The following is a 14,031-nucleotide window of genomic DNA, read 5'->3' as shown; positions in this document are numbered from 1 at the left end:
CATCTTACCATCCAGGACTTCCAACCCACAACTACCAAGTGGATGTGGGTCAAAGCTTTTGTTTGTTTTTTGTTTCGTTTTGAAGACAGGGTTTCTGTGTAGCCCTGGATATCCTGGAACTCACTCTGTAAACCAGGCTGGCCTCAGACTCAGAGATCCACCTGCATCTGCTTCTCAGTGCTGGAATTAAAGGTGTGTGCCACCTCTACCTGGCTTGGACCAAAGATTATTTGAACTTGGGCTATGTTTGTCCTTCTCTGTTCCACTCAGCCTCCCATATTAGGGAGGGTTATGTAAAAAGTCATCCCAGGCACTAGGCCAATAAACCTGCCCTTACTTCCAGCCCATACCTACCTCCAATGACCTCCACAAACTCTGAGCCAGCCATTGCTAAAAAGGGCACTTGAGCCTCCGTGGCTACTGCCTTGGCCAACAGCGTCTTCCCACAACCAGGAGGTCCCAGCAATAGGGCACCCTTTGGAACCTTGGCACCAAGCTGAAGGAAGCGTTCTGGGCTCTAGTGAGGAAAAGACATGTGACACTAAGTACTCAGCCTTTCATGGAGAAGTTTAAGTGACTCATATGAAGAGAAACTATGACAGTCGTGAATCAGCTACACTCTCAGGGGTCCAGAAAACAAAGTTTCATAGGCTTTCAGCTCCAAAAGAAAAGATGGTCTAGCTGAAGTGCACGATTACACTCTCCTCCTGTGATGGCCAGCTGCATACTGGGCAATGCTGTTGGTTTCCCAGGTACAGAACATCGTACCTGTACGCTGAGAGTGGTGCCCTTAACAAATCACATCTAGCTCATGGAGCAAGCTCCAGTCTTAGTGTCTGCTCATCCCACCTTCCTTCTTGGAGAGATGTCACCACCTACCCCCGTCTTTAATGGCCTTAACACATGACTCTCACCTTCAGATAATCCACAAACTCTCGGACTTCCAGTTTGGCTTCATGCATTCCTGCCACATCTTGGAAGCTGACTCCTTTCCCTGTCTTCCCATCCACGATGGTGAAACGTGCCATTTTAAGCTGATTCTGTGCAAAAAGAGTCAGGGCAGGAAGGTGTGCATCTCTAGCAAAACAGGGAAGCAGTAACTACTATCTGCCTGATCTAACACAAAAATGTATCTCCATCCTCGGTGGAGCTGCTTCCTCTCACAGCCCAGGGGGACCAGCTATCAGCCTACTCCCTCCATGACAATGGAGATCACAGACCATTTCAAACATACAAGGGGAATCTTTGATTTGTGTTGTTTATATTAGGAAGAAAGCAATCTAACAAAATATTTTTAAAGATTTATATATTATGTATACAATGTCCTGCCTGCGTGTGTGCCTGCAGGCCAGAAGAGGGCATTAAATCTCATTACAGATGGTTGTGAGCCACCATGTGGTTGCTGGGAATTGTACTCAGGACCTCTGGAAGAACAGCCAGTGCTCTTAACCTCTGAGCCAGCTCTCCATCCCCATAATCTAACAATTCATGTCAGAAAAAAAAATAGAACTGGAGGCTGGGTGGTGGTGGCACACACCTGAATAATCCCAGCACTCAGGAGGCAGAGGCAGGTGGATCTCTACGAGTTTAAGGCCAGCCAGGTCTATAGAGCGAGGTTCCAGGACAGGCTCCAAAGATACACAGAGAAACCTTACCTCGAAAATGAAACGAAATAAAACAAAAACAAAGAAACAAAAAATAGAACTGGAGAGATGTTTCAGCGGATAAGAGCACTTGTTCTTACAGAGGGTCACCCACATAGAGACAACCTTCTATAACTTGAGTTCCAGGAGATTCAACACTCTGCCAGCCACTGTGGGCACTGCATGCACAGGGTACACACACATGCAGGCAAAACACCCATACACAAAAATAAAAATAAAGTTTAAATAGCTAAGTAAAAATATAAAACTCTCTTTGGAGCCAGGTGGTGGCAACACACACCTTTAATCCCAGCACTAGGGAGGCAGAGGCAAGCAGATCTTTGAGTTTGAGGCCAGTGTGGTCTACAAAGCAAGTTCCAGGACAGCCAGGGCTACACAGAGAAACCCTGTCTCAAAAACAAAAAATAAAACAAAATAAAAGCAACACTCTTTTTGGGCATGGTAACTCATACCTTTAATCCCAGCTTTCAGAGCAGAGGCAGGTCTACCCCTCTAGGTTCCATGTTAGCCTGGTCCACACAGAGTATCAGGCCAACCAAGGCTGCATAGTTGCATAGTGAGATCCAAAAATAAAAGGAAAAGGGAAAAGACAACCACAACTTCTCCTCAGGGTAAGGAGCATAGCTCAGTGGTAGAGAGCTCACCTACTCGCCTAGCAAGTACAGGCTCTGGGGTTAATCACCAACACCACGGCAGAAGAAAAAGTCTTCTTTAGCTAAGGAGACAGAAATAAGCTGCATTCTCAGTGAAAACAGAGCGACACTCCCAGGGGTAGAAAGGAAGCTGCCTACATCCCAGTCTATGCTGAGGGATGGAGAAGCCATGGGAGGGAAGCACATTTCCTAAGAAATATCCCAAGAACAGGATGGGAGAGAGGGGCTAGAGAGATAGTTCAGCACTTAAGAGTACTGATTGTTCTGGAGGACCTGGGTTCAATTCCCAGCGCCCACATGGCAGCTCACGACTGTCTGCAACTACAGTTCCAGGGGATCTGACCCCGTTACACAGGCAAAACACAATGCACAACAAAAAGATTAAAAAAAAAAAAAGAGTAGAAGGGGAGCTTTCCTCTATTGTGGCTGCTCTTTAAGGAATTTTTAATGTTTCTTTATTAGCCAATAATAGAAAAAAGAAGAGTACCACTCCAAGCTAACATGGAACTTTGAAAAAAAAAAAAGGCAAACAGACGGGGGGTGGGTTACAGACAGAACACAGTTCCCTATACACAGTGGGGCTCAGTGGCTCCCATGTCCGGAAATGGGCTTTCAGCAACACTGACAAGACAGGCTGTTCATCATAGATACTGTAAAAAGCTCATTTTCCCATTTCCCCTGAGGACTTTTCTTTTCTTTCTTTCTTTCTTTCTTTTTTTCTTTGTTTTGTTTTTCGTTTTTTGGGTTTTTTTTTTTGTTTTGTTTTTCGAGACAGGGTTTCTCTGTAGCTTTGGAGCCTGTCCCGGAACTAGCTCTTGTAGACCACACTGACCTCAAACTCACAGAGATCCGCCTGTCTCTGCCTCCCAAGTGCTGGGATTAAATTGTGTGCCACCACCATCCGGCTCTCTGAGGACTTTTCTATAGGCTATAGAGAAGGATTCAAGTTCTCACATACAGACAACTTACGAAAGCACTGAATCCGCCTTCCCTTCCTGTCATCCCAGTCAGTCTGAAAATATACCACAGGATGGCCAAGCCCACTGCTGTCATCCCCAGGGCGTAGAGGGCACTGGGTAAGAAGGAAAGGCAGTTATAGGGATGAAGTCATTGTCAGGGAAACTGATGAACAAAGCTGGGACCTCTAGCTCAGAGGACAAGGCAGAAGGTAAACAATTGTGCAGACATGGTCACCTGTCCCACTGTTACCACAAAGCTTTTCAAGTGTTTATACTGCGTGTACAAAGGCTTACTTAGCCTGTCTTATGACAATGCCCAGCAAAAGCAGGTTTTTCTATGGCTAATATTATATTGTCATTTTCAACTAGTAAACAAACAAAACTTAACAAAATTAAACTCTGGATTAGGCTCTCTATTTGAGAAGGAAGAAGAGGACCGACCACCCATGACCTGCCCCATACCTCCCTGTCACTTGACAATAAAACCAGATCAGTCACAGGGTGGGAGGTTTTAGCATCTGGGCTGTGAAGCTATCAAGTCATTGTCAAAGGAATACCTGCTAGATGCCGGCTTCTGCATCCCAGGTTTCAAACTCACAGTAACCTTCTCTTTAGATGCTGGCTTCATCACCACTCTTGGCCGAGCAATGTCTGTGGGTTCCATGGTCCCTCACAATATACCAAACAGTGCTAAGATGCCACTGAAGAATTTCTACTGACTGTGACCCTTCCTATTCCCTCTGTTCCATTTTCCTTTACAGAAAACAGCAAGCTTGGTGCGTCTAATTAAGAACTATCACAGACAACTAAACAAAGTGAACGAATGCTCTAGGGATCTGCACGTCCACATCTACAGCCTCTCTACTCGCACACTCATGGGACCTTCCCACAGGGATCCAGTAGTCAACTCAGGATTTGCTGTCTGTTCAGTGTGGCTCACACTACAAAGTCAAGTCCACAGACAACCAACATACTTTCCAAAGAATCCTGTTCGCTTATAGGAAACGGGAATCCGGTCCTTGCTTTCAATGTTCAGTTCATCTTCAGCTGCTCGAAGCTTCTCTTCAAATTTGTCGATATTTGCAACCTGCATCCGGTACATCAAGGCCAGCCGCTGAGGGCAAAATGAAGAGCGGGCAAGGAGAGAGTGAAAGGTCAGCACTGAGAGCTGGCACCCTATGTGACCCAGGGCTTCGAAGAGTACGCTGTAGACAGTACTTCATGCCTAAAAATTCTAGTTTCCTCAAGCCCAGCCTAGAATGACCATCTCAGGAGATGCCCTTTCTGATGGAAATGCTTTGTACTAAGTAAAATTTTACCCTGGCATGCGGGACTCACCACCAGGAGGTCACAAATATCCCCATGGCCAGTATGGGTCTCTAGTTTGGATACAGTAGTCTTGCTGTATAACTCAGGTTGGCCTTGGATTCTAATTTCCTCTGAAGGAACCGTCCATCCTGCCCAGGGCTCATGTCACTTTTGTCACTTCCCATATATTACCCCATTACATTATTGGGAGCTCAAATTCTAAGACATTCCTGGATTTAACTTGAACCAATGATGGATGATGGGTGGCTCAGCCCTATAGTTTCAGAGAAGTCTTCAACGTGTCATGGCTCGGTGTATCTTGGTGGAGTTGACAGTAAGGAGGCAATTAAGTATTTCAACCATAATTTACATTTCCTCCCTTTGCACATTAGATGAAGCACCCACAAGTTACTTTCAGGATTTACTAATCCTAGATGTCTGCTCTGAGCTTTCCCAATACATCACGCCAAATAGCTTCACCAACCTGCATAGGGGGAAAAGGGTTGAAATGACCTCTTTATTATGCCAGTCTCCAGCGCAAAGTTATCTTATTTCAGAAGTCAATTCAAAACCTACATTCTCTGCTGTGGCCAGGACCTTCTGCACCAACCTCACCCAGGTCCCTCTGCAAAGCCTGAGCTTCTGTGCATCTGTGCTGAGGTAGGCAGCTGTCTGGGGGAGGTGCTTCTCTGTGCACCTGTGCTGAGGTAGGCAGGTGTCTGGGGGAGGTGCTTCTCTGTGCATCTGTGCTGAGGTAGGCAGGTGTCTGGGGGAGGTGCTTCTCTGTGCACCTGTGCTGAGGTAGGCAGCTGTCTGGGGGAGGTGCTTCTCTGTGCACCTGTGCTGAGGTAGGTAGGCAGCTGTCTGGGGGAGGTGCTTCTCTGTGCACCTGTGCTGAGGTAGGCAGCTGTCTGGGGGAGGTGCTTCTCTGTGCACCTGTGCTGAGGTAGGTAGGCAGCTGTCTGGGGGAGGTGCTTCTCTGTGCACCTGTGCTGAGGTAGGTAGGCAGCTGTCTGGGGGAGGTGCTTCTCTGTGCACCTTTGCTGAGGTAGGCAGGTGTCTGGGGGAGGTGCTTCTCTGTGCACCTGTGCTGAGGTAGGTAGGCAGCTGTCTGGGGGAGGTGCTTCTCTGTGCACCTGTGCTGATGTAGGTAGGCAGGTGTCTGGGGGAGGTACTTCTCTGTGCACCTGTGCTGAGGTAGGTAGGCAGGTGTCTGGGGGAGGTGCTTCTCTGTGCACCTGTGCTGAGGTAGGCAGCTGTCTGGGGGAGGTGCTTCTCTGTGCACCTGTGCTGAGGTAGGTAGGCAGCTGTCTGGGGGAGGTGCTTCTCTGTGCACCTGTGCTGAGGTAGGCAGCTGTCTGGGGGAGGTGCTTCTCTGTGCACCTGTGCTGAGGTAGGCAGCTGTCTGGGGGAGGTGCTTCTCTGTGCACCTGTGCTGAGGTAGGTAGGCAGCTGTCTGGGGGAGGTGCTTCTCTGTGCACCTGTGCTGAGGTAGGCAGCTGTCTGGGGGAGGTGCTTCTCTGTGCACCTGTGCTGAGGTAGGTAGGCAGGTGTCTGGGGGAGGTGCTTCTCTGTGCACCTGTGCTGAGGTAGGTAGGCAGCTGTCTGGGGGTAGGTAGGCATTTCGGGGAGGTGCTTCTTGTGTCATGCCTTCATTTTTATGGTTAGATGGATTGAGCTTTTGTTGTTTGACAATGTGTGTTGATCCCATGGCCTCAGTTCTTACAAATTATCACCATAGAACCGATCTAATAGAACTTGCTGGACCAGATGACACTTATGCCACCCACATCCACGTAAGAGGAATCTCATGGTGTCCTTTTGGGGTACAGAACAGGCCTGTTGAGAGAAAATACACTACACTGGAAGAATAGGTTCATTCCAGTCAGTATAGCCTGCAAAGAGACTGTGCCTACAGCCTGGTATGGTTACTTGGAGTAGGGGAGAGCAGCCAGGTGGCCTCTCAGAGTTACACTCTCCTGCCACCCAACTTCGAATAAAACAGGAGAACAATCTAAAAGACAAAAATTCAGGGTCCATTGACTGAGTATGATAACATACACCTTCAATCCCAGAACTTGGGAGGCAGAGACAGGTGAGTCTCTAGGACTCCGTAATGGTATATTACACTGGGGGAGAAATAAGAGAGACTCTAAGAACTGAAGCAGAGCAGGATAGGACTCATCATCATACTGGCAGTCCTCTGAGGCCAGTCTCCACAGGTTCAACTGTAAGACACTGAGTACTCTCGCCCTGGGGGTGGGGCAGGTCCCTGTTCTCTGACCTTGAGCCCTCCACCAAATCTGAACCCTCCCCTGCCCCTGCCCCGTCCTATGCATTCTTCCAGAGCTCCCAGCTTGGTGTGAGTACAATCCCTCTTTGTCCTCTCTGAGCTCCAGCCCTTCACTAACTTGCATTTATGTTATATCCCTCACAGGGTAGACCGGTCTGTGGTGTCAGCAGGCCCCAGACTAATTGTGCATCACCTATTTCTACATCCATCCCTGCCAACCGTTCACTTAAGAGCTTTGCTGCAAACTGTTTACAGTAACTCCCTGCCACCTTAGTGCTCCCAAACCTTCGTGACCGGAAACAAAAACCCTCCCTTCGGACGTCAGGCGAGCTCTGCACATACCCAGGCTGGTTCAGCACAACTTCTGGCTGCAGTGGTCACAGCTCCTCATCCTCTCACACCAAGGAGATACTGTTCAGAATCAATTATCACTGATCTTCACCTCTTTCACTCTGACACGTCTGCCATCAGAGCTCTCTCCTGTCAAGAGCTCTCTGACTACCTTCCCTCAGCTCCACCTTAACAAGCACTGCTCAAACCCTGCATCTCTATACACATCTTGTTAAAGACAGCCAGGCAAGTCCAGGATTGAAGGATTGATTAAAAAAGGGATACTTCCAACCTTCTCAATCTCCCCAAGGCCTTCACCCCAACTCACAGGCCGCCCAAACACCACGGCTCCAGGATGCAGATAGACTTCCACCACATCACTTTCGGGTACCACCTGCACACGCTGCACCTCGCCTTTAGCCAGCATCTCATTGACAAAGTCGGCCCAGGAAATACTGCCTCCACTGGTACTGAGGGAGTTCAGCAGACTCATCACAACAGCAATGATGAATAAGGTGCGCAGCCTCTCACGATACATCTGGTCTTCCCGCTCTTTTCTTCTCCTCTCCTCTGAAGAGAACACAGGAAGAATCAGGCACATCAGGAGTAAGCCCAGGCACATTCTCACATGAGCAGGGTCTCACTTCTATCTCTCTCCTTAGGAATGCTCAGCAAAGGAGGGGCAGGATCTGTGTCCTAATGAATCCCAAGTTTCTGCCTGTTTTTCTAGTGCTATCCTAGACCTGCATGGGTGCACATCCTTTTTAAAAAAAATTTAATTTTTTTATTTATCTATTTATTTTACATCCTGGCTGCAGCCTCTCCCCATCCTCCCATTCCCTTAGCACAAATAATAAAAACCCAGAGACAGATATTGGGGTTCAACCTGAAGATCAGAAAAGCAAAGTAGCCAATCACTAGAGAGACCTTTTACCTCTACCAAGTCTTCAGACCAAAAGGATGACATTCCAGAAACAGATCCAGGTGGTGGTGGCTCACAACTTTAATCCCAGTGTTTGGGAGTCAGACACCTTTAATCCCAGCACAAAGTAGGTGGAGATAGGAGTGATACGGCTGGGCAATGAGAGGAATATAAAGGAGAAGAGACAGGAATTCACTGGAGTGTGCAGTCTGAGGATTGGTGGAGACGGAACATCGTCCTCTGCTACACAGTGAGTTCAGAAACTGCTTAGGAGTGTAGGACTGGGCGGGAAGATAGCCCAGCTGTTAGGAGCATTGACTGTTCTTCCACAAGACCTGCGTTCAATTCCCAGCACCCACTGGAGACTCACAGCAGTATAGAACTTTAGACCCAGGACACTAGGCACACATGTGGTACATAGACACATATGTAGACAAAACATCTATACACAAAAACAGCCTGAGCATATACAACCCTTGTCTTGTGTTAGGGGGTTGGGCAAGAATTATGTTGTATATCTGTAATAACTGTAATTCTAGCACTTTGGGAGGCTTCGGCAAGAAAGTTGAAAGTTCAGGTCTAGCCTGGGCTAAAAATTTGAGAGCATTTCTCTCTCAATTTCAAAAAGTCAAAAACCAATAAATATAATTCATACCCTAGGCCCTAAGAATATCATATTGTCCCTCATTTATTCCCATGATCCCATCACCAGAGACAAGAGTGAACCCTAACCCTGAGATGGACTAGAAACTGGCATTTCTTCCTACATATTTCTTGCATGTCTTTGGGCTGAATAATATACCAGCTCAGAAAGTTCACAGCAAAGTTTTTTTTTTTTTCCTGCCGGAGTAACTGATGTCACACTGTCTCCAAATTGCTTAAGGCATGAACCTCCATCAAAGCTATCACATGGTACATCCACCAGTCAGCAACATAGAAGACTAATAGCAAGCTTTGTTGCCAAAATTCTTCCAGGGAGTGGGGGGGGGGGGCTGTGAATTGCTAAATAGGTCACGCTGCTACTGAATTCCAAGGGAAGAGTCACCAGGTTCCCAGGCTCAGAAATCCTTCCTGCTGTGAGCACCATGTAGCTAGTTCTAGACCCACATCATTCGTTGTGACCACTGCTGACCTGCAGAGAAACCTGGACAAGTCTCACCTTGCAGAAACAATGGAGGCATTCTCTTTAGGAGATAGCCTGAAAAATTTTGAAATCTATTTATTGTGTGTGCGCAAATTCATGTGCATCTCATGCATGCAGGAGCCCATGGAGGCCAGAAGAGGCGAGCAGAGCACCTAGAACGAGAGGACAGCCTAGATGGTTGTGAGATGCTGAGAAATGACCAAGGTCCCCTGCAAGAGCAGTAAGTGCCCTTAACCACTGGCCATCTCTCCAGTCCCTGCCCGAAAATGTGATCAAAAATTCATTTTCTAGCCAGGTGGTGGTGGCGCACACCTTTAATCCCAGCAGAGACAGCAGAGACAGGCAGAAGTCTGTGAATTCAAGGCCAACCTGGTCTTCAATTCAAGGTACTCAGTTCCAGGACAGCCAGGGAGGTTACACAGAGAAACCCTGTCTAAAATAAAATAAAGTAAAAATTAAAAAAAACTAGGCATAAAGATTTATAATAATCCCAATACTTGAGGGCCTGAGGCAATGGTCAGCCAGGGCTACAGAATAAGACAAACAACAAAAACAAATAAACAAGCAAAACAAACAAACAAAAATTATCCAGCCAAGCCAGAAGCAGAAACACACATTTATAAACCCAGCACTTGGGAAGCTGAGGCAGGAGGATCAGTTCAAGGAAGCCTCAGATACACAGTGAGTTCTAGGGCAGTCTGGGCTACATGATACTTTATGTCAAAAAACAGAGAAGGAAGAAGAGAAGTCTTTTCTACCTCAAGATGTGAAATGTTCACTTGTATGTTCTAAGTCTTCTTAGTTTTGCTTAAAAACAAACAAAAAAAACTATGTGTGTGATTGAGTGTGTAAGTATGAGTGCACATGTGTGGGTAGGTGTGCATGTGGAGGCCAGTCAGGTGACTTCCTTGATTGTTCTCCATCCTATATACTGAGATAAGATCTTCTACTTGAACCAGAGCTTGGTGATTCAACCAGTCCAGCCAGTCAGCTTGAGCCAGGATTCCCTATCTGTGCTCCCCGGTGATGAGATTTACAGACAGGCTGCCAGACTGCTTGGCGTTTACATGGGAGCTGTGGACCCAGACTCCTCACACCTGCACAAAAAACAGGTGCTTTGCTCACTGACCCACCTCCCAGACCCAGTTATGCCTTTCAGACTTAATGCCATAGGTGAGCGTGACGGCGCATGCCCATAACACCAGCATTCACTCAGGAGAGAGAAGCAAGAGTACTGATACAATTTAAAGCCAGCCTGGTCCAAGTGAGACAGTTTCACACAAACAAAATAAGTAAGAAAATACACTTAATTCATTTAAAATTTGCTCTATTTTGAGAACAGAATTAAATGGGACAATGTATGAAAACCACGTAGTACAATGCTAAGCACATACTATATCTAAGGATAAACAATTTCCAACATTATTGGCTCTAAAAGCCTTACAGAAAACAAACAAACAGCTTCTAGCTAAGAAACTTAATAAACTCTAGAAGTTCAGTTCGAACACTAATTTTCTACATGTTTTATACTCCTGAATGAGTCCTAATTCCAGCAAGGTGAGGAAGATATGAGGGCATTCTTAGTCTCCCCAAGTGTGGCTATGAACTGGAATAGGCAGAACTAGCTTGTAAATGGTGGTGATCCTTCCACTGCAAACCTGTCCCACTCCTGTGCCCTCTCCTCACTCATCTGCTAGCTGGCTTCACACACTCAGGAACAGTGGGAACACTAACTAATGTGCATCAGGCTGGTTCACCACAGTCCCCGCTCCCAGAATTTAGGATTTACCCTTTCTGTGCAGAGACACAGAAACTCTGTCTACCTTCAGACATTCCTGAATGTGACAGAGGGACACACGTGTCCACAGAGACATCTATGAGAGAACAAAGGACTCGGCAATCACAGAAGTAGGGCAGTTTTCACAGGAAGAGGCAATCAACTGTGCCTTTCCAGTCTCACCCTACTAAGAGGAGAGTATACAAGGAGGCACAAGAGGGACAGGTACTTCAAACATCAGGCAAATGTACCTTCATCATCTTCAGGGGCCTTGCCTTTGGGTTTATTATTGTCCTTATTCTTCTGTTTCATCCGTGAGGTGCTAAAATAGTAAGTACTATCTATAATAAAAAGAAAAGAATTAAGTTTGCAGCTACAAGAGACATACAAGAAGGCAGTGTGTCCACAAAAAACCCCATCACAACAGAAACCATTTGGAACCTGTGCCCTGAGAACTGCTGAATCAGAGGCATTACAGCACTTCCTTCTATGTATACTACAGTATCTGCTGATGAGAGAATAATGAACCATTAATGTATAAAGACAAATCTGTACTACCTAATACCTGATAGCTAGTGGCTGGAACATACTTCTCTTGCGAGAGGATTCCAGGTTTGGCAGTTCACAGCCATCTACCTATAACTACAGCTCTAGATAATCCAACACTAACATCCTCTTTCTGGCCTCTGTGGGTATCCGGATTCATGCACACACACACACACACACACACACACACACACACACACACACACAAACACACACTGAAAAAGTTTTTCATTTTTAAAAAAGTAATATTGGATTGGAGATAGCTCAGCAACTAAGAGCACTTGTTGCTCTTGCAGAAGACCTGGGTTCAGTTCCCAGCACCCACACAGCTGTTCACAACCATCCAGAATTTCAGTTTCAGGGATCCAACACCCTCTTCTGAATGCTCAGGTGGTAGGAATACCTGCGGCACACACACAAACATTCAGGCAAAACACTTATACACATAAAACAAATAAATCTAAAAAATATTTTTAAATAAAGCAACAAATTGGCTAATCAGGTACAGTAGCTCATGCCTGTAATACTAGCACTCAGAAGGCAGAAGGATCACCTTGAATTTAATGCTACCTTGGTTACAAAGTGTTGTACATAAGCCTAAACTACATGAGACATCTCCAAAAGAAAACAAAAACAAAATAATTTTTTTTAAACAGTTTTAAGGGAAAAAATAGTTTTTTTTTAAAGATTTATTTATTTATTATGTACACAATGTTCAGCCTCCATGTGTCCCTCCAGGCCAGAAGAGGGAACCAGATCTCATTACAGATGGTTGTGAGCCACCATGTGGTTGCTGGGAATTGAACTCAGGACCTCTGGAAGAGCAGTCAGTGCTCTTAACCTCTGAGCCATCTCTCCAGCCCCAACAAAATAATTTTTTAACTGGTTAATGTGAGAGAATACAGAACTAGAGGATACAGCTCAGTGGCAGAACACATGCTGGGTTTAATCCCTAAAGTCACCAAGAAAAAAAAGGTGTTAAACAAGTGAGTTTGAAAATGACACGAGTGGCCGGGCGGTGGTGGCGCATACCTTTAATCCCAGCACTCGGGAGGCAGAGGCAGGCAGATCTCTCTGAGTTCGAGGCCAACTTGGTCTACAAGAGCTGGTTCCAGGACAGGCTCTAAAACTACAGCGAAACCCTGTATCAAAAAAACCAAACCCCCCCCCCCAAAAAAAAGACACAATCTTACTAGAGATCAATTTCAATCTGTTTTAAGTGAATTTAAGCAGTGGAATGACCCAAATGGTTCGGCAACTGTGGCTACCAGTCGTCAATGCCAGGCCTAGGTTGGCATTAGGCTGCACAGGAAAGGCTTGGTCTTGCCCAAAGTCTCAACAGATGGAGGAGAAAAATGACCTTTTATATGCATATAAATATATGTATGTGTATCATAATTTAGCCAGGTGTATTGGCACACACCTTTAGCACTCAGATCTCTCAATTTGGGGCCAGCCTGGTCTACAAATTAAGTTCCAGGACAGCCAGAGATGGTACAGAGAAACTCTCCCTATTTCAAAATAAATGAATAAACTGGGTGGTGGTGATGCATACCTTTAATCCCAGCACTTCAGAGGCAGAGGCAGGTGGATCTCTGTGAGTTCGAGGCCAGCCTGGTCTACAGAGTGAGTTCCAGGACAGCTATGGCTACACAGAAACCCTGTCTTGAAAAACCAAAATAAATAAATAATAATAAATGAACAAAAAATTAAAAATTAATTTTAAAAAGACAAAATTTTTATCTATATAGGTGTTTTGTCTACCTGTATGTATATGTAACACATGCATGCCTTGCGGAAACCAGGTGCCAGATTCCATGGAATTCAGAACACAGAGTTACAGATGGTTGTGAGCTACCTGATGTGGATGTTGGGAACTGAACTCAATTCCTCTGGAAGAGGGGTATTTTTAAACTATGAGCCACAGCTCCAGCCCCGAGTCTAATTTTCTCCATAAAAATATTAACAGGTGCAAAAGCAGAACTATACTTATTTCCATTAGAACTCGGTATTGAATTTTTGTGTGGCTGGGGTACACTGATGCTGTTCATGCTTATCTCAGAGTCACTGAACCCGGGAAGATATTCAAATGAAACTCAAGCAAATGAGCCCAGTGCCAACACAGGTTGCTTCCTTCGAATTAGGATCCAAGCATTCCACTGTTCCCTAGTCCAACTAGGCAAGAAAGGAGCAAAATTCTGGCACCAACCCTGAATGTCCTCCTGAACTAAAGCAGAGACACTGTTAGATTTTAACCCCAGCACTTGGGAGCTAGAGGCAGGATCTGAGTTTGAGGTCAAGCTGTTTTGCAAAGAAAGTTCTAGGTCAGCCAGGGCTACACAGAGAAACCCCATCTCAAAGAGAAAAAAAAAACACCAAAAATAAAAAACAATGAAACACAACTTTCACTTCATGCTTTATTCATTTTTATTATA

At 45.8% G+C, this 14,031-nt stretch overlaps 1 protein-coding gene across 3 annotated transcripts in view; it reads right to left on the bottom strand.

Annotated features, from left to right (window-relative positions):
• The window catches only part of Spg7 (SPG7 matrix AAA peptidase subunit, paraplegin), a 36,898-nt gene that overhangs the window by 18,988 nt on the left and 3,879 nt on the right, over window positions 1-14,031 (bottom strand). The window contains exons 3-9 of one of the 3 annotated variants that reach the window (XM_048437497.3): window positions 11,302-11,391; window positions 9,289-9,327; window positions 7,536-7,777; window positions 4,251-4,390; window positions 3,287-3,389; window positions 915-1,040; window positions 355-517 (exon numbers count right to left, since the gene is read on the bottom strand). In XM_048437497.3, the coding sequence (XP_048293454.1) occupies window positions 355-517; window positions 915-1,040; window positions 3,287-3,389; window positions 4,251-4,390; window positions 7,536-7,777; window positions 9,289-9,327; window positions 11,302-11,391 (903 nt within the window). Of the gene's footprint in view, window positions 1-354; window positions 518-914; window positions 1,041-3,286; window positions 3,390-4,250; window positions 4,391-7,535; window positions 7,778-9,288; window positions 9,328-9,585; window positions 9,681-11,301; window positions 11,392-14,031 lie in introns of those variants that run through there. The other 2 variants (XM_048437498.3, XM_085681863.2) reach the window with 2 other exon arrangements.

This window comes from Myodes glareolus, chromosome 22, assembly GCF_982192425.1.
Source record: "Myodes glareolus chromosome 22, mMyoGla1.1, whole genome shotgun sequence".
Taxonomy (NCBI): Eukaryota; Metazoa; Chordata; class Mammalia; order Rodentia; family Cricetidae; genus Myodes; species Myodes glareolus.
This window is presented reverse-complemented; position numbering and strand designations above follow the sequence as displayed.